Source organism: Parambassis ranga, chromosome 13 (genome assembly GCF_900634625.1).
Source record: "Parambassis ranga chromosome 13, fParRan2.1, whole genome shotgun sequence".
Taxonomy (NCBI): Eukaryota; Metazoa; Chordata; class Actinopteri; family Ambassidae; genus Parambassis; species Parambassis ranga.
The window spans coordinates 13,746,561-13,766,154 of record NC_041033.1 but is presented as its reverse complement, the minus strand read 5'-3'; the positions used below and the strand labels follow the sequence as shown (position 1 = coordinate 13,766,154).

The following is a 19,594-nucleotide window of genomic DNA, read 5'->3' as shown; positions in this document are numbered from 1 at the left end:
CAGTTTATAATCTCAATTAAAATGCATTTAAGCACATTCCACTTTTTTAGAACAGGGTCATGTGACAGGAAGAGTGGGCAGTGCATAGTTATAGATACCACATTCTCATGTTAATAGCATAAAAAGAAATTTGGTTGACCTTGGAGACTTGTCATAATGATAATAAAAATGTGCTTTATAGTGGCTATGGAAAGTATTCAGACCCCCTTAAAATTTTTACTTCACATATTGCAGCCATTTGCTAAAATTACAAAAAACAGAATTGTTGATATTTTTGTGGATTTATTAAAAAAGAAAAAGTGAAATATGACATGGTCCTAAATATTCAGAGCCTTTGCTGTGACACTCATATATTGAACTCAGGTGCGTCCATTTCTTCTGATCATCCTTCAGATGGTTCTACACCTTCATGTGCATCCACTTGTGTTTGATGATACTGATTGGACTTGATTAGGAAAGCCACACACCTGTCTATATAAGACCTTACAGCTCACAGTGCATGTTAGAGCAAATGAGGATCATGAGGTCAAAGGAACTGCCTGACGAGCTCCGAGACAGAATTGTGGCAAGGCACAGATCTAGCCAAGGTTACAAAAAACGTTCTGCTGCACTTAAGGTTCCCAGGAGCACAGTGGCCTCCATAATCCTTAAATAGAAGACGTTTGGGATGACCAGAACCCTTCCTAGAGCTGGCCGACCAGCCAAACTGAGCTACCGGGCCTTAGTGGGAGAGATAAAGAAGAACCCAAAGATCACTGTGGCTGAGCTCCAGAGATGCAGTAGAGAGATGGGAGAAAGTTGTAGAAAGTCAACCATCACTGCAGACCTCCACGAGTCGGGGCCTGACGGAAGCCTCTCCTCAGTGAAAGACACATGAAAGCCTGCATGGAGTTTGATATAAAAACACCTGATAGACTCCAAGTTGGTGAGAAATAAGATTCTCTGGTCTGATGAGACCAAGATAGTGACAGTCCAGCACATGCATGTGTCCCCAATAATCCATACGTTCTATTAGCATAAACTTAAACATGTGTCGTATCTGGCAGTGTATGTGTTACCAACCAAATGTGACATTTTGTTCAATTTTTTTTTTTTTTTGAGGACGTGGACATTTTTGGTTATTAGCATGATTTTTACTTATAACAGCAAGACTACTAAGTAAACAGGATAAATACAATGTTTCAGAGGAAGGCCATCTCCTGTGAACGGATCTAAAAAAATGAGAAAATAATTTCTCAAATATCATTAAATTTATAAATACAATCTCTCAGTGTTTTATTAGAGAGTAGTTGTCTGTTTTTGAACTTGAACTCTGAGTCTGTTTTCACACACAGAAAAAAAACACCTTTATAGTCTGTATCTATATTTGGAATTTAAAAAAGTTAGTAAAAAAGAAAATGTTTATTCTGTGTTTTAATACTTGTTTAAATAAGAAATGCTGAAATTTGCAGGCACACCTGAGGGATAAGTTGCGCAGAGGAAAAGATTACCGCTTCTCTATTTCTGTCCTGCAAAGCTCTTTAGCAGTCTTACCCTCGTGTGTCAGAGACTGCTAGAATGAAGTGTGTGTGTTTGTGCGTACCTGAGAGACTCGTGTGAGTGGACATACTCAACATTGTGTTCGATTGTCTTTCCCCTGAGCGGCCTGTGCTGCAGCGTTGTATTGCTGATTGCTCGGACCTGGACGTGACTTTCCTTCAGCAGGACTGAGGAAAGCATTTTAAAAAAACAAGGAGAACATTACAAGGATTACTGAGAAACTCCAAAGGAACAGTGGTCAAGATGTTGATCACCATGCTAACAGCCATGTACGTGATGGTCAAAGTCGTAGAATCGGTAAGAAAAAACATTTTGTATATCCTGTTTGTGCATTCAAGGTGATTTGCTTAGAACAGCTTTTCCTGCACCCATCCTGTTTGGTCTCCCCAAGGGAGGATCTCTCTGTCCATTACAAATTTAGTTAGTTGGTATCCAACTGTGAACAGAATGATTGAAACTGGTTGTCAATGTCAAATAGCTCCTGATCTAATGTGACATTAAATCAAACTTCCACTCCACTTATTCTGCTCATGTTAAATGCTAAAGAATTACCCCCCTTGTTCAGCAATCTAGCAGTGGAAAAAGCATGTGTCACGTCACAGGAAAAACAGGCCTTCACACCTGGAGCGGGGGTTTGGTTTCACACTTTGACCACACAAAGGCACCTCTGACACATTCTCTTTTTCACTTTTAGATAGGGGTGCGATTTTCTCGGCAGGAGGACCCTGTGCCTTATATGGTGTCTCAGCCTTTGCCTTGGCAGGTTCACTCTGTGTCACACAGCCGGAAAGGCAGCAGAGTAGATGAGGTAAGTTGGAACAGGTTTCGTTTACACAGGAACGTTAGTAGTGATAAACAAGTTGCTTCCACCTTCACTTAATGTGAATTTTACTCATAACTTAGTAAACTTTTCTATCTAATCCTCTGTTATCTAATGTCCAGACATGTGGAAAGTTCAGCAGTCAATCTTGACTCAGCATGTGAGCTCTTAAGCTGGTCACATGTGCTGTGTTTGTCTGTAGTGTCTCTGAGGGGCAGGGGAATGTGTTTTACAGGACAGCGGTGACTACTGGTCTCAGATGCAACAGCTGGGTTTAGCATCAGTAAAAATGACATTTTGGCCCTCAGTGAATCAATATCAGTTTATGAATAAGTCCTTGCACAGATCAACACACCTCTCGGAGACTTTTCAGGCATTCCTGAAACAAAGAAACACATTTCAGTTGAGTGCAAAGTGCACAGATTAGATGCGGCGCACATATAAATAACAGTTCACCTGCTAAGTTCTTGTGCTGTTTTCTTGGTCTGGGGTTGCTGATTTTCAGGGCCTGGACCTTTTGTAGAGATAAGGCTGTCAAACCAGCAGGAAAAACACCAAACCAAAGCTGTGAGTGGACATTTGTGAAAGCACAAGCGTTGAGTTCAGAAGGTGACAGAACACCTCTGCAAGAAGATAAACAAAGAGATAAAGAAGCTGAAAATGCTTTTTTGTGTTTCTCAGACAGGCCGCACAGGTTAAATTTATTTTAACCTCAGTGGTAGAATTTATTTACAAGGTCATGGAGCCGGAGTTTGAGACTGAACACAGGCACATAGCCAAACTAGACTGTAAGCATGCTAAGCTGGTCCAGTCCTCACACTCTGGCTTCCCTACTGCTGCTCTGCCTGAGCTGTAATCCCAATCAAGGGGATTTGTGTTTGAGGTCATTATTCTAACTGTAGATAGAAAGGACACACAGGTACAGTCCACACATGCACATTTGTTGCTTGAGTGCAGCACATTTTGTACAGTTAAGTAAAATTCTACAAAAGCACATGTGTGACTGTCTGTTTGCACGTGTCAGAGATATGGGAAAACGGTCTCAGCTAAGACTGCAGCACTGATAACTCTCATTCCTTACCAATATCTGATGCAACTTGCATCTACGTCCGTCATTCTGATAATGTCTGTCTGGGACAGTTTTAACATGTGTCTCTTCTGTGCTCTTCACAGTTCGATGGCCTCAGGAGGAACAGCATAGGCGTTTATAGAAAGAGTGAGTACTAATTCACTTAAATGCCGGCTATTTTTCTGCTGTGGTGCTACGAGCTACCACTAGAGTTTGATTTGAATAACTATCAAACCAACTAAATACAAACTTTAATCAGAAAAATAGCCCGCTTGAATAAAGGCTAATATGTACACCATGTGTTTGAACTCAATCATTGCTACAGACTATGTCTCCATGGCTATTGCCTCTACCTCTCTGGCTATCCCCTGTGTCCTGTCGTGCTCAGACTCCAATACCAGCAATGGGACATGTACGGCTGTTCCTCCACTCAGCCCCGTTGAAGTTGAGAAGGCCGCCTCCACTATCCAGTCCCATTTCAGGAAGTTCCAGCAGAAAAAACAGAAGAATGGCAAGTAGATGGACAGAGAGGAACGAGACTGAGACACAGCCTGAGGTAGCGAGGGGAACGTGTGTGTTCACCGGAAGGTTGGACTCTGTGATGACATACAAACATGAATATATGCAAATGTACGTACATTCAAAGTTATACTAGTTCCCAGGATTAGTAATGCAGCATTAACAGTCATATAAGACAATAGCCTTTAATTCAAACTCTGCTTGTAAAACCTTATAAAACTATGTGAATTCTAAATGTGAACATCTGAGTGAATAGTGTTGATGTGACTGAGAGTGTGTGAGTACTTTATATGACCTTTGTTTTAAGTGTATAAATTTGGAGCATGTTGAATTGTCACTGTTGTTGAGCTCTCAAAAACATGTTAAAATTTGATCATCACATTTCAATAAATGATCTATCAGCCTGTGTTGTTTTTGTTGCACTGTCGCCCTCTAGTGTTTCAGTTTGTGAATTGCAAGTATCAATTCACAAACTGAATGAACAAAATACATCTGCAGCAACTTCAAAATTTAGAAGAAAACATAGGCTACACAATTTCTGCAGAAACCATACATAAACATACATTAAAATGTGTCCTTGAAAAGAAAACATGTGAGCGTATTTCTCCACATCCACATCTCAATGTGCATTTGGGGATGGAGACTCGTCATAATGATAATAAAAATGTGTTTTTTGTTATGAATTTGTGTGTTTTAGGATGATCTTTACCTAATGCCATACCCTGTTTTAATGGCTAACCTTAAGCAATGGTTTTGTTAAATGACCACCAAGTCGGCCATTTTGCCATTTTCATCAACAAAACAAACCTGATTTTCCAAGCTTCAAGATGTTATATCAAAAGTAAGATAATGAAATTCTCCCACAATATCCAACATTGTATAGTGGTGCACAGTGTTGTGTTGTGACATGTAATACATTCATGTGTATGGAGTCAAATCGGGGTCATAAGTTTTGTTCAAAAAAAATTATTTTTAAAACACTAAAATTTGAAGTAGATACTTTTTTCAGTTCGAATATTTTTTGTGTGAAATTCTTTTGAATAAATTGTTTATTTCCAGCTTTCATTTCAATAAATATTTTCATATTTAGTGTTAGTGTTTTTTCAGTTTCAGATCTCTTGTCCAGCTTTAGATTTACTTTTCAGGCTCAAATCTCTTGACTTTCGCCTCTCCTTTTTTCACTTTTGAAGTTTTGGCCCCAATTTTGCAGGGGGCAGGACAGGGTGTGGACTACTGAGTGACAGTGAAGGCTGAGGGCTTTGCTCAGCCATGGTGCCCTCATCGAACATTGCACATGCGGTTAGTTAAAGGTGGGGTAGGAGATCTGGAAAACCCAGTAAGAAACAGCCAGATTTTGAAAATACCCACATGCCCCCCTTCTCTTGGAGCTCACCCTGAAGCCACACCTCCTAATCACATGGACTTGCAATATGTGTTCATTGAAGAAGAGCGTTGGGTTTCCCACAGCTAGGGTTAGGGTTAGGGTTAGACCTAAGGTTAGGGTTAGAGTTAGGAAGGTCGCAGAGTGGTTCAAAGTTTATTGCATTCGGCTCACTGAGACCATTATGAAAATGTCTCACTTGAGGCTGTAACCCTCACGACAGCCGAGAACCTAACCCTAGCTCTGCATTAGGGTTAGGGTTACAGCTAGGGTTAGGGTTAGGGTTTGGGTTACAACTAATGTGAGGGTTAAGGATAGGAAGGTCGCAGAGTTGTGGTTCAATATTTGTTGCATTCGACTTACTGAGACCATTATGTGAAGCACAGATCTGACCAAGGTTACATATATGTATATATGTATATGTATATGTATATATATATGTATATGTATATATATATATATATATATATATATATATATATATATATATATATATGTATATGTATATATATATGTATATATGTATATGTATGTATATATATATATATATATATATATATATATATATATATATATATATATATATATATATATATATATATATATATATATATATATATGTATATATGTATATGTATATATATATGTATATATGTATATGTATGTATATATATATATATGTATATATGTATATGTATGTATATATATATATATATATATATATATATATATATATATATATATATATATATAAAAGCATAGTATAATATTCTATAATTGTATGTATCTCAGTTGCATTGAACCAAAGGTTTGGTTCAGAAAGAATAAGCAATATCATCACAGTTTATAAAAAGATAGCTTTATTGCACAAGGTGTTGAGTACTCTTTTTTTCTGTTTTTGTTTGATTTCATAGAAAAGAAAATGTAGAGTTAAACACAAGCATTTGCAAATTGAAGCAACAATTCCCCCATAAAAGTTTAAGGATTTTTAAAATGTTTTTTTTCCTTAACCCCTCATTTTTAAATTGTTTAATTCACCATTTTCCATTTGTCTTTTAGAACCAGCAAAATTTCCAGAACATGCAATGCTGCTGCCCCTCCCCCCCAAAAAAGTGATTTTTTTTTTGTTGTTGTTAAAAAGCAAAAACTAAATTAAGCAACCAAAGTGACAAAGTTTAAAAAAAAACAAAAAGGAGACAACAAAACCAAATGCCCTGTAGAAGAAGAAATCAATAATATCGTTAACTATGCATGGTCCACACTGACATGTTTTGACTGGTCAATAAATCAAGATAAAGCAGTGTCTGTATAATTCTATAGTTTTTCATTAAGTCCTCTTCTGTTTCATTACAATAACTTCAGTTCAAAGTTTACATTGTGCCCTGGTTTCTAGTGAAGATGTCGAAAATAGTACTCATTTATACAAAACACTTTCCTATGTACACAAGTCTTCTATTATGGAGTAGAAATTAGGTTGTATAGGTGGATTGGAGGGGGGGGTTACATTGAGGGAGAGGGAGAGGAAGGTTCTCATTTGTTGGCAAATGTGAAAAAAAGGCTGGGGAAGTGGAATGTGTGAAGTTTGCCTTACAAGCACCAGCAGGCGTCAGTTTGAATGTTTTTTTAAAGGAAAAATCCACCCAAAATCTTGTTAAGCTGACCAGGAAATTAGAACAACAACAAAATAAATGTGGTAGTGTTTTCTTGTCTTTTTTAATTAAATAACTAATTGCATGCTAAACAGAAAATATATACTCATATAACTCATGAGTATTTATGTTGGAATACTTTAAACTGCAGTATAGCTAGCAGGAGGGTTGTCACAGTTGTAGAATTTCATGACGTAAGAATTCCCAATAATATTATCTTGTCATATTTTATTTATTTGACAGGTTTATTATGATTTAACCTGGCTGAAACAGCATAAAGTCCTTGGCTCACACATGATTCTTTAACTGATATTTGGCATAATCACACAGCAGTATTAATGTAAATAATGTAAATTCTGATTGTAAAAAGCGCTATATAAATAAATTGAATTAAATTAAAATTATATCTAAATGTCAATGTAATTTTTAAATACCTGTATCATCAATACAGGTATATTAAGTGTACTAGTTATTGTGCCTTAAAGCATATAAGTGTAATCAAATAATGTGCAGCTTATGCCTAAGAGCACAGAATACATAGGCTGTTGTACTGTGTGTTTACATTTGGAAACAATGAAACACGAACCAGGGTGGAATTTTCCTTACTTTGAGCAAACTGACTGCATTTTAAGTGTTGTACAGTGTAATCAACTTCACTGAAGAACTGGGGAAAGCAGGTTGGACAGAAGTTTATTTCATCACTCCAACCAATATCCATACAACTGGAGCTCCTGTTTGTAAAGAAACAGATCAGCCTCAGTCCCAAAACTCATGTTTTTCTGAAGACAAGTATTTGCATAACTTCAAAACATAAAGGCCAAAATGAAAGGCATCAAAACCATTAGCAATGGAAAGCAAACGTGTCTCCTTTGTCAGTTTAAATAAAAGGGAGCATGAATACATTAATCAGCAGTTATAACTTTGAATGTGTGGTGTGGTCATTGGCCTGCAGTCCTGGAGTTTGGGGAGGACTCGTTATGCCACAGATAGGAAACAGAAACACTTGTTGGTCTGTTTGTTTTCATTAGTTATAGTTACTGTAAGTAGTAATGGCATTGAGTTTGTGAACACACCTTTGGAAGGTACAATACAACATAATACAAGAGGCTCACTCACTGTATAGGCTGTCCTTGTTTTACTGTTTTCTTTTCAACATCACACTTTCTGCACTGAGCCATAGAACACAGTTAACCAGTGACACAATCTCACACTACAACTTTACTGTGCTTGTCCTTTTCAGCTGCTACACCTGCCGCACGGCCACTTGCAGCTGGAACATTTACAAAATCACAAGGTGGGTGGGGGGGTCGTTGTATCATTCCTCAAACCCTCAGCTTCACCATTTAACTTTCTCTCACACCATTTCCTCTTTTAAGACCTTCCGTCCAAGGTTGTGCTACCCGTTTAAACTTTGCTTTCGCCTCTTCGTTTTCTTCTTGCCATTTCTCACTCTGAGCGATTGTCTTGTGATCTTTTCATATATATTTTCAATTAGAACGGCTTTTTATATTTCTCTGCTTTTTTTCAATATTCATATATTTGCTATATATTTGAATAGAAATATATATGTACATACTTTTGAAAAACAAAACATATATGATATCTTTTTTTCTATTGCGAGAGCCCTGATGGTACGTTTTACCATTGCAAAACATTTGGAGCAACTCTATATTTTTTTTGGAACGATCTTTGTTATGGGATTAAGCTTTGGGAGAAGAAATGAACAAAAAAAACAAAACAAAAACAGAGCAGATACAGTACCATGCATAAAGCTAAAATTAATTCCAGTGAGGTGGAGGGACTTGAAAAGACTTTGTTTAGTTTTGAAGACCACTTATATCTCTCTCTTTGCTACTCAGATTCTATCTTAACAGTAGGTCGCTCTGATCTCCAAGTCATCGTCCATCCATAAATTCAACATCTTACCAATATGATTCTTCCTATACATCTCTATAAATGTGTGGTATGTCTGCAACTTCAAGTTGTTGTTGAAAGTCAAATAGCATTTCTGCTCGTCTGTGCATATTAGACCTCTTCTCTCTTGTCTTTTTGACTAGCCGGTATGCTAGCGGTAGGTCACAGTGACGCTGTATGGATATGATGGGAGACTGGGTGGGTAGAAAGTGCGAAAGGATAGAAAGAGATAAATGAGGGTACAGGTAAAACAAAAATGAAAAGCTCTAGTTATTGTGGCACCATGATGAATCGTACAAAGGGTCTCTTCCTCCTTTACTCCGAAGAAGAGAGAAAGAGATTTGCAACAGCTCTCTCTTCGTATGCTAAGCCATTTTTTGTCAGTCACAGTTAACATAAAAAGTTTAAAAATGCCAGACCAAATTAGGATCATAGTGTTACACACCATTATCAGCATCACCGTCATTGTGGTCGTTACTGTCCCACGTCCCCTTTCACAGGTACAAAATGAACAATGGTGGAGGGGAGGGGTTCAGTTTTGACGTCTGCCCAAGATGTCAGCATACAGATTGATTTTAAAAAGGTCCATTGTTGGTGTGTGCCTGCCACATGTATACATATATATTTACACATATACATCCACACACACACTCACACTCACTCAGCAGGCTTTTGAAGTTTTCTGTAACTTGGATCCATTCTAACTTAGTGCACATGAGATTATATTTCCATCATCTGAAATTAAAGAAAAATCTGATGAAAAAGAGAATGGTTTGGATTCCTCTTTCACTTGACGAGACATTTTTTCTTATCTTGTCTGCTTGAGTCTGTTTATAAAAGCATCAATTAATAAGACCACTTGCACTTGCATACATGCAATGGATGTGTCATCCATTGCATGTATAAGAAAATTCCCCTCGTCTCAAAACTGACATTGAGACGGCCGTCCTTTCACTACCTGGAGGTGGAGTAACCTCTCAGAGCATGTGTAACACCAAGGGTTGGGTTTATGCATACAGTAAATGCATCCTGCCGTAGCACAATGCTGTGATATGAGCTCCTTTCCCATCAGAGGCCATAAAGAGTAACAGATTTAAAAACCTAAAAACCTTAACACACACCTGTGTGAAACTCAAGCAACCTGGTTCATTCTACAGCTGTCTTGATCCAGAACACAAGACAGTGGACGTGGAAAGCATTTTGTGCATAAGTACTGTGTCCTTGCCAGAAAATGACTATGGAATGAACAGATACATCATTTTATGTTTTGGCAAGTAATTTCCAGGGTGATGAAATAAGAGAGATAAATGACACAATAATAACAAAAAGCAGTCAGGCAGAAAGAAAGGCAAACCCCTGTGCTGTGGAGACCCAACTCTGACCCCTTCATACAGTAGTGTCAATGGGAACCCATCCAGCCCCCTGCAGCCTGGCACAGCGCAGGCACTGACGGGTAAGCTGTGCATGTGTATGGTTCCTCACCCCAATTTTCCATGGAGGCTCCAGGCAAGCGCTGGCTTGACCAGCATTCTATTAAGAGTTACAGTGACAGGCCGCAGTGATGGCAGGCTACACCAGTGTGTAGGACTTGGAGTAGGCCCCTGCCCCTCCATCCCTCTGCTTCTGCAGTCTGCCTAAGCCCGAGGAGCTGCTCTCCAGGAGAGAGTCTCTGGATCCTCCCATCTTGGAGGAAGATGAAGAGGCACCTCCAGGAGTCCCCCCTGCTGCCCCACCTCCACCGGAGGATGATGACACCCCAGCAGCTGCAGCGGTGGCAGCAGCAGCTGCCGCTGCACTCTGGGCCACTGAGGCAGAGGAGCCAGGCATGGTGAGAGTCCTCTGGGGGAGGGTGGAGCTGCTAGAGGTAGCAGATGCCCCTCCACTGCCACCCCCTCCTGTTGCTCCTCCAGAGGAAGCCCCAGAAGAAGTGAGGTTGGATTGGCCGGAATGGCCCATGGTCAGGGCCTGCTGTTTTGCAGAGTCCATAGTCACATGACGGCCCTGGGTGTGGTATGCCCGTTGGGCCAGGCCACGAATAGAGGCTTCACGTGGTGGGACCACTGGACAAGGGTCATGATGCTCTGACTGCTTTCGGAAAAAAGGATCTGACTTCATGTAGAGGGGGAGGTTGCAGTAATCACCTGGAAGGAAAACGCATGATTTTATATACATAAAATAATTAATAATACTAATACTAATAATAATAATAATAATTCATAATTAAAATAAAGAATTGTGCTTACTCTTGGCGCGGTGTGGAATGGGCACAGCTACATTCTTGCCACGGTCATAGTCTTGTGGTTTGGGTGGCGAGGCAGTGAAACGGCAGATACCAGGCTCTGATGGTGTGCTCATAGACGTCATGCTGTCTGCATTGTCATTGGTACCTGTGGTCATCTGATCAGATGAGCTGTCAGAGATAAAGCACTCTGTAATCTCAAATTTGGCATGTTGCAGGTGTTCCTCTAGCTTGGCATGCTCGTATGCTCTGGCCAGCTCCTCGTAGGTGGAGGAGGCGCTCTCTGTCGACACCATGCTGTTGCGACCCTTATCTGTGCAGGAGAGAGGAAATGAAATGAAGGCAAAAATCACATTCTCCTCCACGTTTGAAAAACAGCCATAATTATATGTACAAGTTAATGGCTGTAAGTGTCATTTCACCCAACCTGTGTCCTGTGAGAGGCTGGCACTGTAGCTGTCACTCTCTGTGACAGTGATGCCATGCTGGGAGCCAACTGTGCGCCAGTCTGAGGTGAGAGTGCGGGCTGGTGTAGAGGCCTGGCACTTGGTCAGAGTCCACTGGCTGGAGTAGCGGTTCCTGATGCTGTGGGCTGATTTTACACTCTTCCTGGAAACTGGATCTGAGAGTAAAAAAAAATAGGAGATGCATTTTTTTAAACATTAAGATCTTATTACTGGTTTACAAATCTGGTCATAGTCTAGATCCTATTTCCAACCATCCTATTTATCTGATTTGCTCTTATCCACTAGACCCCTCAGGTCAGGACTCCTCAGTGTGTGTATGCGCATTGGTGTGTGTGTGTGTGTGGGTGGGGGGCTATCTTTGGAAAGCACTTTGTGTTACAAATATTATTGTATGAAAAGTGCTTTATAAATCAAGATTTATTGATTGATTACTTAAAATTACAGCATGAACTGAGTGAAGTGAGAGCACATACTGGTTCCTGGTCTGATGTCAGACATGTCAATCAAAGGACCGGTGTTCTGGATGAGCGCGGGGTGATGGACAGACACACCAGTGCAGAAGCTCTGTGGGTTCCCAGTCTGGTTGAACTCTGTGTCTGTCACAGGGATAGTGGCCTTGTCCTCACCTATGAGAGGCAGAATAGTGGTTGTTTCATAACACAGCTGATGAAATATTTATGTGACTCTCTGTCTCTAACGCTTCTTCTCACCAATTTGTTTGATGCCTTCTTTGTCCTCAATTAGCAGCTGCACTCTGGGAATGTCGATGTGCAACCGTGGGCCCTGTGGAGGTCCTTTAACTGGAGTGTCAAAGCTGCGGTTGTTTTTACTAATCCAGAGATAAAAGACACACATAACATTTTAATTCAGCATTCAAGATTATTCAGACTGATTTTGTGATGAGCAGAATGAATACCAGCCATACCTGATCAGCATCTCTGCCAAGCTTTTGGCATCTAAAGAAAGCAGAGAATATAACAAATTAATTTACAGTCAGCTCAAGAGACTTAAAGATTCTGTCTGAAGTCTGCCTCTGATTCAGGAATCTGAAGACTGCTGTGGTTTTCCTACCAATCCATTTTAACTCCTTGCCTCCCTGCCTCTTAGTTCTTCATCTCTTACCTCTTAGTCTCTTCAGCCTCTTCTCTTTGCGTTTCTTGCGAATGATGAAGAGCAGTGCGACACCGAGAGTCACCAGGATGACTGGACAGCCAATAGAAAATAGTTTCTTGACATCGTCATTTTTTTCCAGAGGCGATTTAATTGGAGGAATTGTACCTGTACAAACCCGGAAGGAGGAGATGTTAGTTACTGCTTCTTCACCATAATCAATATACACCATTTATCCAAAAGCTTCTACTCACTGCCATCATAGTCCAGTGTTGCAAACTGGGAGCTCTGGTTGCCACAGCCTGCACTGTTACATGCTTTCATCTTCAGCTCATACCAGGTGGCTTCACGCAGTTCAGCCAGGAACACATCTGTGGTGGCGTTGGTACGTACACTGTGCCATGTCCACGTGCCTGCACAAGTACACACACTAAAGTGAAGTCTATTTTCTATAGAGAGAAATCAGTCTGTGTATTACATCAACAAATGCAATTAAACAAATTTAAATATTTATGCTTTAAATAAACTGAGCAGTGGACTTTTTCTGCAAAGAAAATAATACGGAGACATGAGGACATTATGGTGGAACCTTCCAGCTTTTGTGTCAGAACATCTTTTAATACTAGTGACTCACCTTTTGGTCTGAACTCTAGTGTGACAGCACTGATTGGACAGCCCCCATTGGCCCAGCCCTGCAGGTTGAGGCGGGCATGGCTGGAGTTAATGTGAGTGAAGACAGGCTGATCCTTGTTAAACTGTGGTTCTGTAAGAAAGACGCATGTTTAAACAGTGACTGGGAGACATATGCACACTCTCTTTCAGACACCTATTCTGTCATACAAAGGTGATCTCTGATAGTCCGATGTGTTTTTATGCACACATCCTCTCACCTCGCCCATGGGTCTTTGCCTCAATTATCTCACTGATACGTCCTGCTCCAACACTGTTCTTTGCAGCCAGCTTGACTTTATACCAGGTCCCACAGCGCAGGTTGTCCAGTTTGAAGGAGCGCTCCGTAGAACTGATAAACACATCTTTCCATTCCTCTGTGTTGTCCACAGAGTACTGCAGGACAAAACCTGCAAACAAAGGCAGACACATTTTATCATGACTCCCACTTAAACTTTGTTTCACTAGTATCTCAGCTGTCCACTAGATGGCATTGCCTGACTGTATTTGTCTTCCACGGTTCAGCTCCAGTTGGAGGATGGTCTTGCTGCTCTCTATCTATGCCGCCATTAGTTACCTACAAACCCCAAGACTGGGATGGCGCTGACTGAGCATCTATGCAAATGAGGGTAATATGCAATATGGTGACTGTTTTTATAATCAGCTGCCTTGGAGAGCCAACTCCCTCCTGCTCTGAGACACTTTCCATCCAATCCTCTGTCTGTCCTTCCTTCTGTTTGTGTATAATTATGCATATATAAATGTCTCCCTCTTTGTACACTTTGTACCAATCTTTTTCCCTCCCTGTGTTTCACACAGATGGTGTGACAGAGTCCAAAACATTAGAAGGGTTAACATGCGCATATCGAGCAGTGTTTGTTAAGTTTGATAGTCACACACACTGTCTGTCACATAACAGAAGAGAGCACAGCAGATATCAGAGAGAACAGTACAGAACAGACTAGACTAGAACAACGGCCTATTATAGAGCAGATTAGAACACATCATTTCTCAGTGCGGGATTACATTCTACGAGATTTGTTCAATTGTTTATCGGTTTATTTCATTTAAGCTGAAAAAAGGCCCTAAATATAAAGCTTTTCTTTTTAGCTAAGAGAGATTTTCCTTACTGCAAAATAAATGCTTGATGGATAGCTCCAGTGTTGCCTGCTGCTGACACTGTGCAGATGGCTCCACAGACAGGGAGGCATGCTGGTATACATCTCAGATATACAGTTAGACTCCATGGATATATGAGACACTGTATGACGTGTGCAAATATACTCGTTGGTGGGTAACACAAAGCTCTGATACACAGTGTCTGCACCAAAGTTCAAAATCCTTCCTAATATTGTGTGCACATTGTGTGTTTCTGTGGGACTTGCTAGCAGTGCCATCTCCCACGTGATCACAACTATATTCTGTCAGCTCTGGGAGGCACCAAATATGCTTCATGTAAGAGTAAACAGGAAACAGGCTACAGGCTGTCTTTGAATATGAAAGATTGTTCACTGCTATTCCATTTGTAGTTGTGCAAGACATATATAAGTCTTCCTGGCTGAAGTTTTGTCTTCAAATCCAACAACATAATCAATACCTGCTCTTGCTCCGTGTGAGTGTTATGTAGACATAATAAGCAGCAAGGAGTCAGACTGACTGATGACCCTGCAACACTCTCATACTGACAAGTGGCATGAACAAAGAGAACAACTGAAATTGCATTTGCATGCATGCCCACTCAGGCACGCACACTATGGCCATCCTCACACACAGATCATCGATAATCAGATAATCAAACAGACACACAGTTAACAGGGGAACATAAAACCACAGGACACCATTCGATAAACTAATAGATGCACACAAACAGTATGCTGAGCAAAGGACAAAGAACAAACAGGCAGGGGTAAACAAAGACATGACAGACATGTTGGCTATAGAGTAGAATAAAGTCATTTAGAAAGATAGACAGAGGTAATGCAGCTTTCTTCAGGAGGGCGGGTCATACCTCTGATAGAGCTGCCTCCGTTGTCTCCTGGTATCCAGGCCAGAGTGATGGAGGAAGTGGAGGTGGTGGAGACGGTTAGACGTGGCTGGTCTGGAGGGACTGCAGACGAGATGCTGTAAGTTAACAGCTATGTAACACTTTTCATCAAGTGCATCATTACTGACATTTTCCTACCTTGTACCAAGAGGTTGACTATAATAGTGTCAAAGCCCAGTGTGTTGGTGGCGGTGCAGGTGTAGTAACCAGAATCTTCGGCTTTGACAGAGCGCAGCACCAGTGTCCCATTAGCCATAATGAGACGCTGTCCATCAAGAGACACTGGGATGGCTGTGTCCTCACTAAAGGAAAAAAAGATCCAAGTTATTCTTTAGTATCAGTGTTAATCATTGGCAGGTTATAAAGGAGATTACTAGAACTACAACACAGTGCATCAACATTAAGGCAAATGGAGGAAGAGGCTGCCACACCTTCTTTTGGAAAAGAAGGTGACAGAGCTGTAAACATCTGGGCAGAAGTCCTTTTTGTGATACCACAGCTCTATGTCTTTTGTCATATAGCACATCCCCCCCCCCCCCCCCCCCCCCCACATTTCTACTGTAACTTGCAGCCAAGTTTTGTGACGTTCCCATTTTTCTAAGTCTAAAGACACACTACCTATATTGCTGAATCAACACAGACAAGAGCAGATTTTTTACTATGACCTTCTCACCTGTCTTTGGTCCATTTTATAGTAGGTGTGGGTTCTCCTACTGAGCTACAAGGCAGTCGCACCTCCTTCATCCATGGAGTTGTCACAGTACCCCCAAATGACAGGATTTTAGCCGGGGCTGCCGGAGGATGAGGAGAGAAAAAAAACCTGAATTAAAAAAACTTAGCGCTAATTGCATTAACTATGATAGAAGGAATAGCTTAATTGACATGTTGTCAGAAAGCTGTTATCAGACCCAATAAAGAATCAGAATGCTTTAATACAATTAATACACTATACACTCAATACACTATAATGTGTACTATAATATTCATTTAATTATACATGTGCATTAATTGATTTGCTTCTCAATTTCAATAGATTAACTACAAGGAAATGCGTATTGTATTTCCTGTGATTCATATTTGAAAAGAACTGTTAAATGTGATATTGTCCAGCAGAGAATAGAAGAAGAGGGGATGACATGAAAAAATATCCATCCATTCAGGCACATAACCCTCTTATTCTGTCAGCCCCTCGCTCACCCACCCGCCCTCTGTCTATTTCTTTCTCAAGCTTGGCGTCTTAATGCTAGTGCTTCAGTGCACTTATGTTAAGGTTGAATGAAGTATTGAGTGGGCAAGCCTGGAGGACGCTGCCTTTTACAGCTGCCGATCAGCTGACACACACACACACACATACACACACACCCATATGAGCGCACACTGACAGACCTTTGCACCCAGAAGTCAAAGGAATGAACAAATAAAGAAAACATAGTGGAAGTGCACTCTATTCATTGTTACTCCCTTTCTCTTCCTGTCTTTTAATCCAAAGCATATTGATTTAACTGCCATCTTCATTTTCTTTAACACTCTGCTTCTCTATTGTCTTACGTATTAGTTAGCTCCGCTTCTGTCATTTTCTCTCCCCTTACCCCCCCCCTCCACCTGCTGTCTGCCCTTTTGCTCTCTCTCTTATCATTTCTCTAGTTGAGGGCAGTTTATCTGTTGCCCTCTGAACTCAGAAATCAATAGCACACCTCTGTGAAGTCAAAACAGACAGTAGCATTAAAACAAAAAGAAAAGCTGAGAAAAAAAGCAGAAAAGAGATACTCTGTATAGACCAGAGTGAGAGGGGAAAGAGGGATGTACAGTGAAACATCCTTTTAAAAATATATTTTTAGTTCATGATAGTGTCAGTTAGAGGTTTTAAGTGCAACCTATAATGGTTCCTGTGAGAGAAAGAGGGTGGAAAAAGAGAAAAACAGAACCACAAACAAGGACACTATTGTCTCATCTGCCTAAGAACAGCTGGTTTGGATATGCCCCTGGCAAAAGAAATAAGAATAAAGAAGCAACTACATCTTATATAAGATCTTTTTGTGACACCACAAATTATGTCTTGCATTTTCTAAAAGACAATATGAAAGTCTCATTTTTAGGGGCTCACCTTTGGCTGCTGGTTCCACAGTGACCTTGTCGCTGAAATTCCCCCGGCCAGCGGTGGTGACAGCCGCAGCCCAGATCAGGTACTGCTGCCGGTGGTTGAGGTGGGTGATTCGGTAAAACAGCAGCTCTGGATTGGCCTCATACTCGCTTGGCAGCTAGAGAAAGCCAAAGGAAGTAGGACGGTGTGACTCGGAGAGGATAGATTAAACATGAATACACACAGCATTTGTACGTGACAATAGAGTTTTACAATACATAAATAGATCCTTCAATTAAAAAAAAATCTTTTGTTTTCTGGTAACAAGACCCTGAGCAGCACAGTGAAATCATGGCAATGCCAAAAAGATCATTTTGTCACTTTTCATGAGTGAACATCAATATAAAGTGAAGCAAGCACAATATTCAGGATGGAACTGAAGGTAAAGACTTAGGGTATAGACATATTGTATTGTGAAGTGGCAATACTGAGTAGAAAAATAAAGATGGAGAAAGGAGGATAGTCGGGTAATGCTGGAGGGAAAAGAGGGTTGGACTGGGGGAGGCAAAGCCCGCTCCTTCCCCTCCTCAGGGAGGGCATACAGAGATATGGGAGATGAAGACAATGGGGAACAGACAAATGAGTCAGTCAAAGATATCATGAACAGTCATACACTAATGAGGCCTATCTACTGCAGCAGCAATGATGGAGAGGAGAGGAGGGGAGAGGAGTCACATAAACAGACAGAAAGGAATGGTTACACACAAGCAAGTATGAACACACACCCACATGTATGCATGAATATACTGCCACACACAGACACACACATACAGTGGCATGCATGACCTGGAGGTGGATGTGTAATTGCAGTGTGTTTAACCCAGCCATGTGTCTGTCTAGACATATTCGCATCACTGTCCCCTCACACACACTCTCTCTCTCTCTCTCTCTCTCTTTTTTAGTGCCTGCCACTCACTATTCGCCTACCCTCCAATTATACCTGTATTCCCTCAACTCCTACTCTTTACCTACTCCTCAGGTATCCCAACACACACAGACTTCTACACATTCCCCCTCAGCAACTCTGTCTGTGGTGCTGGTCACAACTATAAATAGAATTCTAAAACACAATCATAAATTTAACACACACACTGTAAGGTAGTATTCACTCCTCACCCTCTGGACCATGTTTTATCACTGACTTTCTGACTCTTGCTCAACATTTCTGACTGGCAGAAAGAGTTGAAATGAAGACTGAGAATCAAGTGTCAACTGGGTTAAAATAATGTGCCAGGCAGTAAAATCTGTGAAGACACTGCAGTGTTGCTAAGCTCTTGTCCTGGCCTGCTGGGTGGTTGTTGTTGTTGTGGTTGTTGTTGTGTACTAAGAGGTTTATGCTGGGCAAATAGATTCCAGTATTCATGTTGTTTTTCACATTTATGAGCAGGTCTTCATTGAGGAATCCACTGGGTTTTTTATTACTTCACTGTTTGCTGTTCACCATCCATTTTTCCTGTCTCTATCCTCTCTCTTCATTTTTTTTCTCTCCACACACTGCGCCATCCTTCCCCTTCTCCTCCTGCCATCACCGTTCATCCATCTCTTCATTTCCTTGTCATCACATTTGCCTGTCATCTGCGGGCCCACTCCTGCATCTATCCACCAATACCCCACCTCCTCTGTTTTACATCGTCTCCTGCACTTCTCCTTCCCGACTCTCGTGTATGTCAGTGTCTTCTTTGTACATTTGTTTCTATACAAGCACAGGTATGGATGGATAGATGAATGGATGGATATATGGCTGGGTGGGTGGGTAGATGCTGGGAGGAAGGGAGGGAGGGAGGGAGGGAGTGACTGTGTGTGTTGCTGTAACGGATATTAAAATATTCCTCCGGCGTGGAGATAGCGGTGATCCAGGGAACGATAGAGCGAGATAATGAAAAGAGGAACAAAAGTACTCCCCGCGCGGTGTGTCTGACCCCCCCATCCCTCCTTCCTTCTCTCCAGTCGCACTCATTTACATAGTAATCATCCTGAACTCTGCATGGGGGCTTCAGAGAGAGAAAGACTGAAAGAGATAGATAGATAGATAGA

General features: G+C 40.9%; 1 protein-coding gene across 3 annotated transcripts in view; it reads right to left on the bottom strand.

Annotated features, from left to right (window-relative positions):
- Window positions 1-7,361: 7,361 nt before the first annotated feature.
- The window catches only part of dscaml1 (Down syndrome cell adhesion molecule like 1), an 80,461-nt gene continuing 68,228 nt past the window's right edge, over window positions 7,362-19,594 (bottom strand). For all 3 annotated transcript variants that reach the window (XM_028419544.1, XM_028419543.1, XM_028419545.1), the window contains 14 exons: window positions 17,525-17,678; window positions 16,094-16,211; window positions 15,559-15,722; window positions 15,385-15,483; window positions 13,598-13,786; window positions 13,342-13,470; window positions 12,962-13,120; window positions 12,720-12,875; window positions 12,523-12,553; window positions 12,308-12,426; window positions 12,071-12,223; window positions 11,558-11,752; window positions 11,135-11,443; window positions 7,362-11,032 (listed from right to left, as the gene is read on the bottom strand). In XM_028419544.1, the coding sequence (XP_028275345.1) occupies window positions 10,461-11,032; window positions 11,135-11,443; window positions 11,558-11,752; window positions 12,071-12,223; window positions 12,308-12,426; window positions 12,523-12,553; window positions 12,720-12,875; window positions 12,962-13,120; window positions 13,342-13,470; window positions 13,598-13,786; window positions 15,385-15,483; window positions 15,559-15,722; window positions 16,094-16,211; window positions 17,525-17,678 (2,547 nt within the window). In that variant the 3' untranslated portion in view covers window positions 7,362-10,460. The remainder of the gene's footprint in view (window positions 11,033-11,134; window positions 11,444-11,557; window positions 11,753-12,070; window positions 12,224-12,307; window positions 12,427-12,522; window positions 12,554-12,719; window positions 12,876-12,961; window positions 13,121-13,341; window positions 13,471-13,597; window positions 13,787-15,384; window positions 15,484-15,558; window positions 15,723-16,093; window positions 16,212-17,524; window positions 17,679-19,594) is intronic.